The sequence below is a fragment of the Bufo gargarizans genome, chromosome 8 (assembly GCF_014858855.1).
Source record: "Bufo gargarizans isolate SCDJY-AF-19 chromosome 8, ASM1485885v1, whole genome shotgun sequence".
In the NCBI taxonomy this organism is placed as follows: domain Eukaryota; kingdom Metazoa; phylum Chordata; class Amphibia; order Anura; family Bufonidae; genus Bufo; species Bufo gargarizans.
In genome coordinates, this window is record NC_058087.1 from 93,723,749 (window position 1) to 93,741,358 (window position 17,610).

At 42.2% G+C, this 17,610-nt stretch overlaps 1 protein-coding gene across 10 annotated transcripts in view; it reads left to right on the forward strand.

Moving 5' to 3' along the window:
* The window catches only part of PIKFYVE (phosphoinositide kinase, FYVE-type zinc finger containing), a 341,373-nt gene that overhangs the window by 134,536 nt on the left and 189,227 nt on the right, over positions 1 to 17,610 (forward strand). For 9 of the 10 annotated variants that reach the window (XM_044303222.1, XM_044303224.1, XM_044303223.1 and 6 more), the window contains 3 exons: positions 8,025 to 8,087; positions 11,244 to 11,373; positions 11,457 to 11,634. In XM_044303222.1, the coding sequence (XP_044159157.1) occupies positions 8,025 to 8,087; positions 11,244 to 11,373; positions 11,457 to 11,634 (371 nt within the window). Of the gene's footprint in view, positions 1 to 8,024; positions 8,088 to 11,243; positions 11,374 to 11,456; positions 11,639 to 17,610 lie in introns of all 10 variants that reach the window. The other variant, XR_006391042.1, reaches the window with a different exon arrangement.

Below are 17,610 nucleotides of genomic sequence, written 5' to 3' on the forward strand. Positions count from 1 at the left end.
GGAAGACCCCAAAAAATTTCATCAGCACTGAGCCGGAGGATCCAATTGGCTGTCCATCAAGACACTGGACGATCCTCAACCCAAATTAAGGCCCTTACTGGTGCTGACTGCAGCACCATTACCATCAGACGGCATCTGAGACTGAAGGGCTTCAAAAACAAAAAACATCTTCAAAGACCTCGTCTCCTTGAACGCCACAGAATTGCTCGTTTGGACTTTGCAAGAGAGCACCAAACATGGGACATTCAAAGGTGGAAGAAAGTTTTATTATCTGATGAGAAAAAATTTAACCTTGATTGTCCTGATGGTTTTCAACATTACTGGCATGACAAGCAGATCCCACTTGAAATGTTTTCTACGCGCCCCAGTGGAGAGGGCGCCATAATGGCCTGGGGTGCTTTTTCCTTCAGTGGAACAATGGAGCTTCAGGAAGTGCAGGGGCGTCAAACGGCCGCTGGCTATGTCCAGATGTTGCAGAGAGCAGCATTCCTCATGACTGAGGGCCCTCGTCTGTGTGGTAATGACTGTTTGTTTGTTTTTGTTTTTTTGTTTTTTTAATATAATCTTTATTAGCTTTTGTCATTTTTTCATTCCAACAGCATGTCACAATAGTGTGAGAAATTGACACGGTTTGACATAAAAGATACAGTACATCTGACACATGTTGAACAATCTCTTACAGGAATACAGCTGATCCCCAGCTGTCATAGACTGCTTGTACAGTTTCCTAATCTTTAAGGCTAATCTTCTAGTCCCTAACGTAGGTTAACCCCCTATCCCCCCCCCCCCCCCCCTCCCTCTGAACGCTTTCCTCCAGTATACCGGGTCCTAATGTGAATTAGACTTTTATCAGCCAGTAGTCTCCCCAAGGTTCCTGCAATTTTACGTTTTAAATACCATTCCGAGGATAGAAATGGCTTCATCAAACTCTTCAATTCCAGATCTGAGTATACTACTGTCATAAAATCCTCCCATCGTTTGAAGAAATTTTCGATACGCTTGCCTCTAAAGGCGTTCGCCTCTATTCTCTCCAAATCCAATTTTTTTTGACATGCTCCAGTACCTCATTCATTGACGGTACCTGAGGTCTAAGCCATGACTGGGTTTTTCAACAGGACAACGCTACAGTACACAATGCCCGCAGGACAAGGGACTTCTTCCAGGAGAATAACAACATCACTCTTTTGGCCCATCCTGCGTATTCCCCTGATCTAAATCCAATTGAGAACCTTTGAGGATGGATGGCACGGGAAGTTTACAAAAATGCACAACAGTTCCAGACAGTAGATGGCTTTCGTGTGGCCGTCTTCACCACTTGGAGAAATGTTCCCACTCACCTCATGGAAACGCTTGCATCAAGCATGCCGAAACAAATTTTTTAAGTGATAAAGAATAACGGCGGAGCTACTCATTACTGAGTTCATGTTTGGAAGTTGGATTTCTGTTTTGGGGGGGTTAGTAGTTTTTTTTGGGGGCGGTGTGGTCCTAAACTTTTGATCAGCTGAAAAACAGCCTGTTTCAGTTTATTCGTTGTTTTCATTAAATTGCTCAAAATATGTTTTGTCTCACTCCCATTTCTTCTTGTTGCTTGTTGAAGCTCTACTTGGAACCTTGTTAAGATCCAGCCGTGCTAAATATGATTTTTTGCTATTTTACAAGTGGTCTTAAACTTTTGATCAGGACTGTATGAGACTAACAGCAGGACCCGGCTTCGCACGGTTATATTTCATCTATTTCACTTGATGTTTCTGTGATTTGTTAAAATATATCAACAGTATCCCCCTTAACAGTGACCCCTACAGCATCCCGCCCCACTGTCTGCTCAGCTGTGTATCTAATCCTATCCCGTGTGATACGGTCCACTGAGCTGTGTATCTAATCCTATCCCGTGTGATACGGTCCACTGAGCTGTGTATCTAATCCTATCCCGTGTGATACGGTCCACTGAGCTGTGTATCTAATCCTACCCCGTGTGATACTGTCCACTGAGCTGTGTATCTAATCCTATCCTGTGTGATACTGTCTTCTGAGCTGTGTATCTAATATCCTATCCTGTGTGATACTGCCTGCTGAGCTGTGTATCTAATTCTGATACTGTCTGCTGTGTATAGAAATCTATTGTGTGATACTGTCTGCTGAGCTGTGCGTGTCATCGTGTAGCCCTAGCCTAAAGCTGACTTACAGCAGAGAAGAAAAATGGCTGGGTTGTTATGGAAACCTTGAGTAAAACTGTGTGTTTGTGGAAACTAAGCGCCTGCAAGCTTCTATTGGCTGATGAGGGACATGTGACCGTGTTTATGGCATTTGGGATTTGAAGAGAAAGACTTGCAGGCTGGTATTGGCTAATGCAGGTCATATTTTGGGAATATCTCAGAAACGGTAGATCCTAGAGAGCTGAGACCCCGTCTACAACCTTCCAGCACTCCTGATGCAATTGTGTGCCAAACGTGGTGCAGATTGGTCCAGTCGTTTGGTTGCGCATAAAGAACCTACAGACTGATATATAAGAGATATAAAAAGGGTGTTAAACCTCGAGCCCTGACGTTCATTTGGATGCTGCTTTGACATGTACCACTTACCTAAACATTGCTATAGCACAGGGATTTATTCCTGCTTTAGGCCTCCTGCACACGAAACGTGTGCGCCCCGTGGTCGTGCTGTGTTCCGCAAATTGCGGTCCGCAATGCACAGACACCGTCCATGGGGCAGCCGCATCGGATTGCGGACCCATTCACTTTAGTGGGTCCACGATCCGGCCGTTCTGCAAAAAGATAGGACATGGTTGGTGATATTTACTTCCTGTTTGTGGCACATTAGTATATGTGAGGGGGGGAAACTTTTCAAGATGGGTGGTGACCATGGCGGCCATTTTGAAGTCGGCCATTTTGAATCCAACTTTTGTTTTTTCAATAGGAAGCGGGTCATGTGACACATCAACCTTATTGGGAATTTCACAAGAAAAACAATGGTGTGCTTGGTTTTAACGTAACTTTATTCTTTAATGAGTTATTTACAAGTTTCTGACCATTTATAAAATGTGTTCAATGTGCTGCCCATTGTGTTGGATTGTCAATGCAACCCTCTTCTCCCACTCTTCACACACTGATGATGTGTTTCCCTCTTTATGCACTGAAGCTGACACTTTCCCTGAGTTTTTTTCCAGCAAGATGGTGCACCACCACATTATGGGTGTCAGGTCCGAGCATTCCTAGATGAACAGTTTCCTGGAAAGTGGATTGGTCGTCGTGGGCCAGTTGAATGGCCCCCAAGGTCTCCCGATCTGACCCCCTTAGACTTTTATCTTTGGGTTCATCTGAAGGCAATTGTCTATGCTGTGAAGATACGAGATGTGCAGCACTTGAAACTACGACTACTGGAAGCCTGTGCTAGCATTTCTCCTGCGGTGTTGCGATCAGTGTGTGAAGAGTGGGAGAAGAGGGTTGCATTGACAATCCAACACAATGGGCAGCACATTGAACACATTTTATAAATGGTCAGAAACTTGTAAATAACTCATGAAAGAATAAAGTTGCGTTAAAACCAAGCACACCATTGTTATTCTTGTGAAATTCCCAATAAGTTTGATGTGTCACATGACCCTCTTCCTATTGAAAAAACAAAAGTTGGACTCAAAATGGCCGACTTCAAAATGGCCGCCATGGTCACCACCCATCTTGAAAAGTTTCCCCCCTCACATATACTAATGTGCCACAAACAGGAAGTTAGTATCACCAACTATTCCCATTTTATTAAGGTATATCCATATAAATGGCCCACCATGTAGTTTCGGGGTACATATAACTTGCTGATCAGCTTTTTATTTTTCCTTTCTGGTTGTGGGATGAGAAAAAACTGCAGCACTGCCACTGAGTTCTTACATTATACATTTTTTAGCATAAACAACACTAACTTTATTTTGTGGGTCAGTAGGATTACAGCGATGCCAAATTTTTAGTTTTTTTTTACATACTTTTGCTCAATAAAAACTTTAATTTTTTTTTGCCTTTTAATAGTGTCACGAGGGACTATTCTAAAATACATTGCACCGTTCATGCAGTCATTTGTGTAGTGCTGGTGGGAGACAGAGGGAGTCTGCTCGCAGACTCTATTGGGGTTAAACGGCTCGGATTGGTGCCTCTGCTGGTTCATGCAGAACCGTGCAGCACTTAGACTAGACCGCTGTAAAAAGGCCCAACAGAAGGCCCATTAGTGACCTCCGTAAAAAGGCTTATGGGGGGGTCAAGACGAGATTAAACGGCTCCAATGCAGGATCTGTTCAGTTCTCAGTGACACTACCCTCCCTGCCTCCCTACCACTGATTGCTAAAGCAGACGCTATGTTAATCAGGTGGGGGTGGGGAATAGAGAGCGGAGTTTTCATTGACATCAGGACTCATGTGGGACACATGTATGGGTGGCTGTGTGATCACTGCGGACGTCCATAAGCAGTGTACCATCAACCCATAGCCATCGCATGAGGGTTGTACAAACCTATTTGAACCCTCATTCGAGTGATATCCCAACTGCCTATCTCTCTACATCTAGAGAGGAATTAGCCAAGTTTTAATAAGGATTTGTTATCTTTTACCGTCCTTTTTAGGCAGCGATATCGTTATAGGTAGAGAGACGGAAACTGTGATAACAACATCAGGACTCGGACCCCAACACTGGCTGGGGCCGTTCAATACATGGTAACCGATTCCCTTTAAAGGGGTGGGCCTCTATCTATTTCTAGCTGCAGGCAACGAGTAGTAAACATGATTAAATCATTGATGCCGATGCCGGATTTTTGTTTACTTGCAGGTCCCCGATGTTATGTCTGCATTTTTTGTGGCTCCATTGAAATAAAAGGATCCGCATCTGACCCACAAAAAAAATGTGGATCAGATGTGGACCAGTTAAATGGTGAAGAGAACAATACACTGATACGAGCGCAGCGTTTTCTTCGTGCAGCTGATCGGCAGCCCCCACCAATCTGATATTGATGACCGATACTGAGGATAGGTCATTAATATTGAATAAGCGGACAACAAGGGAATCTGCCACCATTTTTTCTAAATGCTAAAATAAAAACAGAAATACTAACACGCTGTACCACTTTACAGGTATTGAACAGCCCCTTTAAGTAGCAATACAAATTGAATCAGGGATTGGGAAATGTTATGATTTCACCACAAGATGGCAGTACGGTCTCATATTATGTCCAGTCTTGTGCCTTGAAGCTGTGTTTCGCTTCTTCATTTTGTCTTGTCCTAATAGATATTATGATCTTTGTATTCTATGGTCTAGATCAGGGATGCACAACTGCAACTCCCGGCATGTCCGGACAGCCTACAGCAGGGCATGATGGGAGTTGTAGTTTTACAACAGCTGGAGGGCCGGAGGTTGAGCATCCCTGGTCTAGATGCACCTGATCACACCTTTTTGATGGGCAGAATAGCATGAGACATCCTGCAGCGCTATACAGATAGTCACCACTTACATCAGTCTCTTTTCCCAATGGGACCGACAGTCTAATGTCACAAACCTGCACACAAATGTTCTCCGTGACCAGATTTTAGCCCAAGGCCAGTGCTAACCCACAGAATTTTGTGTGTCTACATCCACTCCAGACTCATAGCAGCGTGCGTCTCAGTTTCTGCCGCCTGGTCAGGGAAAGGTCCTCCATGGAATATATTTCATGCCTCTTATTCCAGCAGCCTGCAGTCATTAGAATCGGTCAGTGCCGGGTATCATGGGGCTTCACTGAACCCCCTGTGGAGGTGGGGAGATGATTTCATTTTTAGAATTGTGCCCACACGTATATCTGTCTCTTCATTAGGGTTCTATGGTGATGTCCTTACTTTCTCTTAGTGGAAGGTTATATTGCAGTGTCCCGAGTTCTGCAGGGGGGCTACAAGTCATTGGTATAGGATTTGGATATATTCCAATACAGGTCTGTATGTGGAGGACCTTTCATTAGAGGATGATTCTCTTTGTCCTGGTGCCGTTATCCCTTTTGCTTTTAATTATGTTTGTGGCCTTTACTAGTCTAGATTGTTCTTGGGCTGATTTGCATATGTACCCATAGGCTTCACTAACCTGAAGGAGGTCTGAGGTCTTTTTGGCCTCTGTCGGGCTGGTATCTGTCAGTATGCGTTTTCTGCAGTATGGAATAGTGCGCTGCCGGGCTATTCCATAAAGGGGCACCCAGTAGAATTCATTTTTTTATTAACATTGGAGCCTTTTTATGCCTATACAGAGGCATCCTTCTGAGGTATACATTGGGAAATGATCCTGCCTCATTTCTATGAATGCTTTTTGTTGGCTGGAATTTGTGGTACAATATAATAGAAACCTTTTTTCTATTCTTATTATTGGCCAATTATTTGCTGTGTTTGTGTATCCCACATGTATAAAAGCCCTCATATAATAGAATGCCACCTATTTCTGGAGTCCGGCATGATGTGAGGACATACATTTCAGTAACGTCCTCGAGGAGGGCCTGGAAGTCTTCTCGTTTCTTTGTGCTATCATCTTTGCCAGAATCCAGGCACAATAACAGTTATTTCACCTTGACTACACTGCTTATATCTGATCCATAAGTGATGTGATTTCTAAATCCATCATGATTCAGTGCTTATTACATATTAATACTGGAAATACCAAGGGGCTTTAATAGGACTTGCTGGATTGGCGATGATGCATGAGTGCAGGTAATCTGGCTGAATGAGCTCAGATGATTGTGTTTTTATAGGATGCATGACTGGAATTTATTGTCATTTTGTTCCATAAAATATTCTAACATTTTAATGGGTTTTCATGTTGTTTTTTTTGGCACTCTGAGCTTACAAAAAAGTCATACCCGCCTCTACTGATACTCCACTCTTTTTATTATAATGCTCCCTGAGTCCCTGCTGGTCTCTGTCTTTTCGACTCTCGTCAAACAGGAAGTGCCCACTCGGCAAATGGCTGGCTGCAGTAGTTACTTACCTCTGCCAGTGATCGGCTGGGCAGGCATTTCCGAAAGTGGAGACCAGCGGGGACCCAGGGATTGCCAGAACAAAGGTGGTATAGAACTAATACATGCCCCATGTAATATATTTCATGCATCTTATTCCAGCATAATTTGGTAGAGCCTTAACAAAGCAATCTGCAGTCATTAGAATCACAGTTTTGTAGTATTTATACTGCCCTGAGCTTAAAGATTGGCCAGAATCCCCCCCCCCCCATTAAATATGTTAAAAATGTTTTATTTTATGAATATATTCTATCAATAGGGCATATTTACTGATACTATCTAATATCACGACCGTGTGAAGTTGGACTAGAGAGGCTTAAACTGTGCCAGATTTCTCACCGGTACTGATGGCGAATGATAAAGCTGGCTTAGTATATGCCAAAAATGATCCAAAATTGTGGCATATTTTTGGCACACAATGCTGCATTTTAAGCCATGCCTTTTCATTGAAGCCTTACCCTTTTCATGCCTCCTTATTGGACAAGGCTTAAAAAGTGTCTAAACCCCTTAAACGTGGTACAAGGCTTGTAAGCCAGTTTTTTGGCACAGATTGCACAACATCTCAGTGGATTTTCAGTAGTAAATCATTTCTATAAGACATGCTTTCCATATTTCACATAAAATATCAGTCCTGATCCCGTGACCTTAAAGGGAATCTGTCAGCAGTTTTATGCCAATGAGTCCCCACATTCATGAGCTCACTGCTCTTCTCACCCACTTGCCTCCATAGGAATCAGCAGCAGGTAGGCGTGGAAAGCCAGGAGCTCTGTCACCACTGGTGACGGATTCCCTTTAACATGCTAGAACATGGCCGATTTCACAGGCATCCAAATAAAAATATCTTCTGCATTCATAGTCTGATTCACCAGTCTACTCCAAGGAGGCGAGGCAGCGACACGGAACACTCTAGGGAAGCAGTCATTTGTCGGTTGATGTGCAGTTTGAGTCACACAGGGTGTGCTCTGTACCTCATATACTCGGAACTCGTTTTCTCTGCTCTCATCATTTCAATTGCTTCATTTTAGAGTTTCTTCTGTCTGAAGATGGTGGACAGCAGATGATCTCCATAAGTGACGCATTCATTAAAGGTAAAGAGTTTTTCTATTATTTGAAGTTTACTTTGTTATATTTTTAACAGATGGAAAGGTTTTTAGAATATTTGCAATGCGATATAGGGAGGCCACTGGTACATGCAAATGCCCTAGACTGTGTCGGGAATATATTCCAGTAATTCCACACGTGAACCCCTACCGCTGGAAGTGAACATAGTTTACAACATTTGGAACCAGTGAGAAAGTTGCAGAATACACGAGAGCGACTACAGAAAGGCATCCGGGCCCTCAGTAATGGAGGTGCTATATGATAAGCAGGGGGTTGGCAGGGAAGTAACTAGATGTGTGAAGCTTGATGTATGAGTCTACAAGTGGAACGAAAGCGATGAGCAGTTAATGATACTCTTCCATCAGAAAGGGATTTTTTTCACACCATATTTATAGAAACTTTAAAAAAAAAATTACAATTAGTTTTTTTTTTTTATTTCTTTTTCACTTAGGCAATATTTTATTCTTGATAACTAAATACTATCGCCTATCTGTAACAGCATAGATAAACTATCTCCCATATAGATAGGGAACCTATTGTCACATTTACTGCTGCCATGAGGGGAATTTGTTATCTGCAAGGTAATACTCATTACGTTAGCAGGTGTAGAATTGCTTCACATGTTTGTATTGGCACACCTCTTTTATTTTTAATTTTTTTAAGGGCAGTGGAATCTGCACCAGGAATGCACATATTGCCTTTTTTTCTGTAATACTGATTTTCCAATCCACACCTAGAAGAGATACACCGTGGAATGAACTGCAGTGAGGATTTCCCATTGAAAACAATGGGAGAAGGATAGAGAGTGGATTTCATATGGATTTTGGTGTGGATAACGCACCAAAATCCACATGGAGCATCAGGTCTGTGGATCCGGATTTAGTTTGGTGAGACAGCGAGGCAGCAGCTTCAACTACCCCTATTAAGCACATTGGGTTATTGTGTGCCTAGCACAACATCCCAAGATGAGTGGTTTTCATACCCTCCCCCCTAGTTTTTTGGTTATCCCATGAGTTGCACTGTGACTTCTGTCTATTTTTTAGGTTTTCAGACCTTCCATGAATTGTATTGTTTTACACAATAGAAGAACAGGCCTATTTCACGGATACCGGACCCTTTTTGGGTGCCCATATACAACTTTTGTTTTAAATTGTTCCTGTGCATCTTAAAATGAATAGTAAAGAAGCTTTGCAACTTCTATAAAAATCTTTAGTCTACAGCTCCTGTGTAGACTTGTCTCCATGAAACCAAAAAAGAAACCTGCCCTGCCAAATCTGATTCTGCGGTCATACTCTTTCATCCATTTGCATTTTCTTGCTAGTGAACGTTCAGTTGGTTAGCAAGAAGTAGGCGACAGATGGAAGCGAGCATGACTGCAAGATCACACTACACAGGCTTTGTTTTGCGGTTTGTTACTACGGAGATGCACAGGTCTACATATGACCTGCAGACAAACTGTATGGAATTTTTAGTTGTAGAGCTTGTCCAGGTTCTCTATTGCTGGCCTATGCTCGGGATAGGTCATCAGATGTCGGCTCCCACCATGCTGGCTTAGTGCAGCTTAGCTCCCCTTCACTTGAGTGGGTGCTAACAGGACCACTACGCTAGACAGAACCATCTTCTTCCTGCTCCATCCACCATGTTGTTTCCAGCCCCAAAAAGTTCATTGGTGGGAGTGCCGGGTGTCAGACCCCACAGGTCTGATATTGTTGACTTATCCTGAAGAAAGGTCACAAATATCTAGAACCCAGGCAACCCCTTTAAAAGATTGCTTTTATTTTCATTTTAGATGAATTGGGACAGTCAAAATACATTTTACTTGGTGTAGCCTTTAAGTACTACAATGTTCTCAATTAAAACCTGGAAAGCCTGCAGACCTGCAGAAACTGGCACCAGCACATCCAGAGTGATTAGGTCCATAATAGGAGGTGACTGGTGAGGACAGAAGCCGTTAGCTTGTACTTTTATGTACTTTGTAGTTGTCGCACACGGACATACATTTCCATATGAGTGCTCGTGCAGGAATCTTCCCTGTAATTGGGACCAGAGAAGACGGTGCCCCGTCTGGACCTGTGTACGCCATGATCTGCAATAATTGCAGTGTATGGTGTGAGGCAGAAGGGAAAGAAGGTCTGATGACACGGCTGTCATGCCTTCTGTATACTGGCAGGCAGCCTGATCTTTGGAAAGGAAGGATAGAAAATTGAGATATTCTATGACCATAATTAAAATAATTGCTTTAGTCGTGGTCTATTGTGTCTATGAAACACAATAGTGAAACTACAAAAACACGACTGTTAGGTGTTTGGATGAATTCTAAAGAATCTGTCACCTCTCCCGACATGTCTGTGTTAGTAAGTTCTACCATTCAAATATTTCGCTGAAAAATTGAACCTACTTTAAAAATTAACTTTTAATAGATACTTTATAAGATAAATCCCAAATAACAATATTTTTACATATATAGATTTAGATAATGACTGCAGTATATTTTATACTGGCTGCAGTTTCATATCTAGCATAGAGAGTTCACAGGGTTCTTTTGTATTTCCAATGTGTATCACACTAGATAAAAAAGATTGTTACCACTCACGGTTACCGACGGTGATTCACAGTGGGTCTCCCCCCCCCCCCCCTCCCCCCCCCCCCCCCCCCAAAAGTTCAATTTTTCAGCGAAATATTTGTAATACACCTACCCAAATCATGTATTGAAAAATTCTGTGAAAATAAGTTCTACCATTCAAACTGCACTGTGCCATTCCTCCTAGAGATTTAGGAAGAAATCGATGACTGGGGTTTACCCTTCTCACTGATTGGACAGTGCCCCCCAACGGGTAACACTCAATACCCATACAGATTTTATTTTTATTTTTTTTTATTTTTTTTAAGATCCCTTTGCCATGTGATCTGCCAACAGTGCAATGTGTAGGGATACTGGCTAGTCCTGCTGGATGTCAGCTCTAAGAGAATCCACTGGTTTTCCAATTTATTAACTTCCTTCCAAACCTAGTTACTACTGCTGGATGTCAGATGTGCCCAATGAGAATCCCAAATATCTGCCTAGTTAAACAGTACCAGTATTGATGTTATTTAGTGCCCATCTAGAAGAGAGGATTTTACTCATTGTGTGCTTTTAATTCTAGAGTCTCTGTTTAATAGACGTGTGGAGGAGAAATCTAAAGACCTTCCTTTTACTCCCTTGGGTTGGCACCACAACACCCTGGATCAGCTGCGAGAAGAAAATGGAGAGAAGCAGGCAATGGAAAGGCTTTTGTAAGAAATATTCCAGTTCACATTTCATTCAAATGATGTTTAAGAACATTCATCTATTTAAGTTTTGTTTCATATTCTTTCAGGTCAGCCAACCACAGTCACATGATGTCCCTTTTACAGCAGCTGCTCTATAATGAGTCTTTGTCACTTTCTTGGCGTGACGTTATTGTGCCAGTAGTATGTCAGGTGGTCCAGACTGTCCGACCTGATGTCAAAAATGATGATGATATGGACATTCGCCAGTATGTCCACATCAAAAAAGTAAGTGATTTTATGCAGTAGACCTTTAGCTTAGGCTTTTGTTATGCTGATTATATATTTATGTATGTTGTAACTATGTCTTTGGTAAAGTACTGAATGGGTTTTATATCTCGCATAGATTGCTTAGATGAGATAAAAGGAATCCAGACGGATGTATGATTTCGGCAAAGTACAGTTTGCTGGAACTGGTTTATTCAGACTTTTTTTATGGACTTTTTTTTTTTTTTTGCAATGGTAGGTAGGTTTGGTAGAGGGACCTACCATTCCACACCATTCCAGTACAGTTCTTCCCCCAAACTTGAGGTGTTCTAGGGTCTATTCACTTTGATTGTTACTGGGGAATAAATGGAGGCCACAGATTGTCATTGTGTTTCAGAGCCTTGAAGCTGGTAGACCTTTCTCCTCTGAAAACCTGATCTCCTTGTGACGTCTACCTAGCTGAGGCAGATGCACTGTTTAGTAAGTGCACTGATAGGAAACATATTTGGTTGTCCTGTATTCTGCTGGATTTTACATACACTGAAGTCAGGGGACATTGTCGCTGCCAATGTGATAAGGCATTGTGGCTGGCATAGTCAGGGGGCATTGGCTTTTGTACTGTTTCTGTATTGTATGAACTGTATATGACCCCTAGGCCATAGAATTGTATTTTCTATTTTTATGCTTCTAATGGATGCATCTTACAGTCCAAAATTATATATATACAGTAGAGACCAAAAGTTTGGACTCGCCTTCTCATTCAAAGAGTTTTCTTTATTTTCATGACTATGAAAATTGTAGATTCACACTGAAGGCTTAAAAACTATGAATTAACACGTGGAATTATATACATAACAAAAAAGTGTGAAACAACTGAAAATATGTCATATTCTAGGTTCTTCAAAGTAGCCACCTTTTTGCTTTGATTACTGCTTTGCACACTCTTGGCATTATCTTGATGAGCTTCAAGAGGTAGTCACCTGAAATGGTTTTCACTTCACAGGTGTGCCCTGTCAGGTTTAATAAGTGCTATTTCTTGCCTTATAAATGGGTTTGGGACCATCAGTTGCGTTGTGGAGAAGTCAGGTGGATACACAGCTGATAGTCCTACTAAATAGACTGTTAGAATTTGTATTATGGCAAGAAAAAAGCAGATAAGTAAAGAAAAACGAGTGGCCATCATTACTTTAAGAATTGAAGGTCAGTCAGTCCGAAAAAATTGGGAAAACTTTGAAAGCGTCCCCAAGTGCAGTCACAAAAACCATCAAGCGCTACAAAGAAACTGGCTCACATGTGGACCGGCCCAGAAAAGGAAGACCAAGAGTCACCTCTGCTGCGGAGGATAAGTTCATCCGAGTCACCAGCCTCAGAAATCGCAGGTTAACAGCAGCTCAGATTAGAGACCAGGTCAATGCCACACAGAGTTCTAGCAGCAGACACATCTCTAGAACAACTGTTAAGAGGAGACTGTGTGAATCAGGCCTTCATGGTAGAATATCTGGTAGGAAACCACTGCTAAGGACAGGCAACAAGCAGATGAGACTTGTTTGGGCTAAAGAACACAAGGAATGGACATTAGACCAGTGGAAATCTGTGCTTTGGTCTGATGAGTCCAAATTTGAGATCTTTGGTTCCAACCACCGTGTCTTTGTGCGACGCAGAAAAGGTGAACGGATTAACTCTACATGCCTGGTTCCCACAGTGAAGCATGGAGGAGGTGGTGTGATGGTGCTTTGCTAATGACACTGTTGGGGATTTATTCAAAATTGAAGGCATACTGAACTAGCATGGCTACCACAGCATCTTGCAGCAGCATGCTATTTCATCCGGTTTGCGTTCAGTTGGACCATCATTTATTTTTCAACAGGACAATGACCCCAAACACACCTCCAGGCTGTGTAAGGGCTATTTGACCATGAAGGAGAGTGATGGGGTGCTGCGCCAGATGACCTGGCCTCCACAGTCACCGAACCTGAACCCAATCGAGACGGTTTGGGGTGAGCTGGACAGCAGAGTGAAGGCAAAAGGGCTAACAAGTGCTAAGCATCTCTGGGAACTCCTTCAAGACTGTTGGAAGACCATTTCAGGTGACTACCTCTTGAAGCTCATCAAGAGAATGCCAATAGTGTGCAAAGCAGTAATCAAAGCAAAAGGTGGCTACTTTGAAGAACCTAGAATATTACATATTTTCAGTTGTTTCACACTTTTTTGTTATGTATATAATTCCACATGTGTTAATTCATAGTTTTGATGCCTTCAGTGTGAATCTACAATTTTCATAGTCATGAAAATAAAGAAAACTCTTTGAATGAGAAGGTGTGTCCAAACATTTGGTCTGTACTGTATGTGTGTGTGTGTGTGTATATACAGACGTGGACAAAATTGTTGGTACCCTTTGGTCAATGAAAGAAAAAGTCACAATGGTCACAGAAATAACTTTAATCTGACAAAAGTAATAATAAATTAAAATTCTATAAATGTTAACCAATGAAAGTCAGACATTGTTTTTCAACCATGCTTCAACAGAACTATGTAAAAAAATAAACTCATGAAACAGGCATGGACAAAAATGATGGTACCCCTAGAAAACACAGAACATAATGTGACCAAAGGGACATGTTAATTCAAGGTGTGTCCACTAATTAGCATCACAGGTGTCTACAACCTTGTAATCAGCCATTGGGCCTATATATATGGCTCCAGGTAATCACTGTGTTGTTTGGTGATATGGTGTGTACCACACTCGACATGGACCAGAGGAAGCAAAGGAAAGAGCTGTCTCAAGAGATCAGAAAGAAAATTATAGACAAGCATGTTAAAGGTAAAGGCTATAAGACCATCTCCAAGCAACTAGATGTTCCTGTGAGTACAGTTGCACATATTATTCATAAGTTTAAGATCCATGGGACTGTAGCCAACCTCCCTGGACGTGGCCGCAGGAGGAAAATTGATGACAAATCTAAGAGACGGATAATCCGAATGGTAACAAAAGAGCCTAGAAAGACTTCTAAAGAGATTCAAGGTGAACTTCATGCTCAAGGAACATCAGTGTCAGATCGCACCATCCGTCGTTGTTTGAGCCAAAGTGGACTACATGGGAGACGACCAAGGAGGACACCATTGTTGAAAACGAATCATAAAAAAGCAAGACTGGAATATGCCAAACTACATGTTGACAAGCCACAAAGCTTCTGGGAGAATGTCCTGTGGACAGATGAGACAAAAATCGAAGTTTTTGCCAAGGCACATCAGCTGTATGTTCACAGACGAAAAAATGAAGCATATCAAGAAAAGAACACTGTCCCTACTGTGAAACATGGAGGAGGCTCTGTTATGTTCTGGGGCTGCTTTGCTGCGTCTGGCACAGGGTGTCTTGAATCTGTGCAGGGTACAATGAAATCTCAAGACTATCAAGGAATTCTAGAGAGAAATGTACTAGCCAGTGTCAGAAAGCTTGGTCTCAGTCGCAGGTCATGGGTCTTGCAACAGGACAATGACCCAAAACACACCGCTAAAAACACCCAAGAATGGCTAAGAGGAAAAAATTGGACTATTCTAAAGTGGCCTTCTATGAGCCCTGACCTCAATCCTATTGAGCATCTTTGGAAGGAGCTGAAACATGCAGTCTGGAAAAGGCACCCTTCAAACCGGACACAACTGGAGCAGTTTGCTCATGAGGAGTGGGCCAAAATACCTGCTGAGAGGTGCAGATGTCTCATTGACAGTTACAGGAAGCGTTTGATTGCAGTGATTGCCTCAAAAGGTTGCGCAACAAAATATTAAGTTAGGGGTACCATCATTTTTGTCCATGCCTGTTTCATGAGTTTATTTTTTTACATAATTCTGTTGAAGCATGGTTGAAAAACAATGTCTGACTTTCATTGGTTAACATTTATAGAATTTTAATTTATTATTACTTTTGTCAGATTAAAGTTATTTCTGTGACCATTGTGACTTTTTCTTTCATTGACCAAAGGGTACCAACAATTTTGTCCACGTCTGTATATATATATATATATAGATCCCTCAGGTTACAATATTAATTGGTTCCAAGAAAACCATTGTATGTTGAAACCATTGTAACTTGAGTAATCGGTTCCAAAGCCCCAAAATGTCATCCAAGATAAGAGGAAATGAAGATATAAGCAAAATAAACAGATACGCAAGACAGATTAACCATGTCCTTACATATAACAGTCAGGAATGACTGCTAACTAGCAACTAATCCAGCTATTCTACCAGAGAAGTGACCTTGATTGGTTGGATCTGAGTCTGAGGCATTGTATGTTGAGTCTATTTTCAACTTACGATGGGTCAGAAAAGACCATTGTATGTTGAAAATATTGGATCCCAAGGCCATTGCATCTTGAAAGACCACTGTATATAGTTTGCATGCATAACTAGATAAATACCATAGGGGGCCTCCATATTCCTGCTCGAAAAAATATGAACCACATGTTCAGCGGTTGAACCACTGTTCCCCTCCCAGCGGGGCATCCACCATTGGCATTGGGGCCCTTTCTTTCCTAGTCCAGTTCCCTTTTCTTTTACTAGTTAAGGCCAAGACGTAACAAGCCCCACTACTTCTACTTCTCTCTAGCACAATATCCCTAGGGACGGGCCTCTTAGACAATCTCCAGCCACATTGGACAAGCCCCACACTGGCTCGCTATCCTGCCTGGCTTATTCCACAGCTTTTGGGGTTTACCAGACTGCAGGTTTGGTGGCCCCTACCACTACATGTCCTCTAGCAGCGCTGTATTGCTAGTAGAGAGAGGGGTTTCTTAGACCCCCCCCCCCCCCCCATGGCTCATTCTACCAGCCTGGATTTTTAAGGAGGTGGTTTCTCGTTTTCCTGGTCCTTTAGTTCATCCTCTTGCCTGAGTTTATCCAGGGTGGCCCCTGGTATCTTGACACCTGGTTGGGGGTCCTACTTCCAGGCTGAGAAAGTGAGTCTTCTACTGACAGGACTAAGCCTTGTTTTCTTGAACTACCTGCCCCCCAATTGAAGTCTTTGAGCCCTTGTTATATGTGACAGCATAGCTATTGCGAGTACCCGAAAGCCACATTACCCGTATTCTAGGCAAAGTAATGGTGTTATCTCTAAACTTTTATATTTGACCAGCCTAAGCACGTTTTTGCAGTCACCAGTCAGCTTTCCCCTTCACCGTCCCTTACATAGAGACTGTAATTGCACTAATGCTAGATGCTATGACACGGCTATGCTGTTATGCGTACACCAGGCAATCACATTACTCCCTTCAGTAGGTGGAGTAATTGTGTTATTGCTAGTCCTGATTCTGACATATGCAGTCATTGCCTCATACCAGACATGGCAGCGCAGTTATTGCTGAACTTGGTGAGCCACATTATCCCCATCCAGAGGTGGAATAATTGTGCTGACGCAGGTTATCCTGTTTTGCTAGGCTGCATTCTTAACTTAATCAGCACTTCAGATGTTAGCACTTAGTGTCGAGTCATCCTTTTATTTTATTTTGCTCTAGGCGCAATACTGGATTGCACGTTGGTCCGTTCTTACTAATGACCTACTTGCAAGGTTCCAAAAATCCCATCCAACTATTTTTCTGGTATTAGATATCTATTGGTGATAGTTTGCGTGATAGTTTCCTTGTCTATTCAGTTGTGCCCTATTTACCCCTGCTGCTTGTGTAAGTAGATCACAATTGGCTATCTCAGTATATGCAGAAGGAGTATAATGTGTGGGAGGAACTGACCCTTTTTCCGCCTAGTGTCCACTATACAGTATTTGTGTTCTTCTGCGACTACCAATAAACTCATGGAGAGCAGGATTTTACAAGTACTGGTAAAATTGGGGTATCTTGATGCAGTTACAGTAGAACATTGCTGAGTATGTAGTGTTTACATAGATCCCTCAGTACTTTTCAGATAAAACTGTTAGGGGGTTGCTTGTCAGGAAGCAGAATTATGAATTTAAAGGAAATGGACATCTTTGTGGACAATTTTTTATGACTGCAT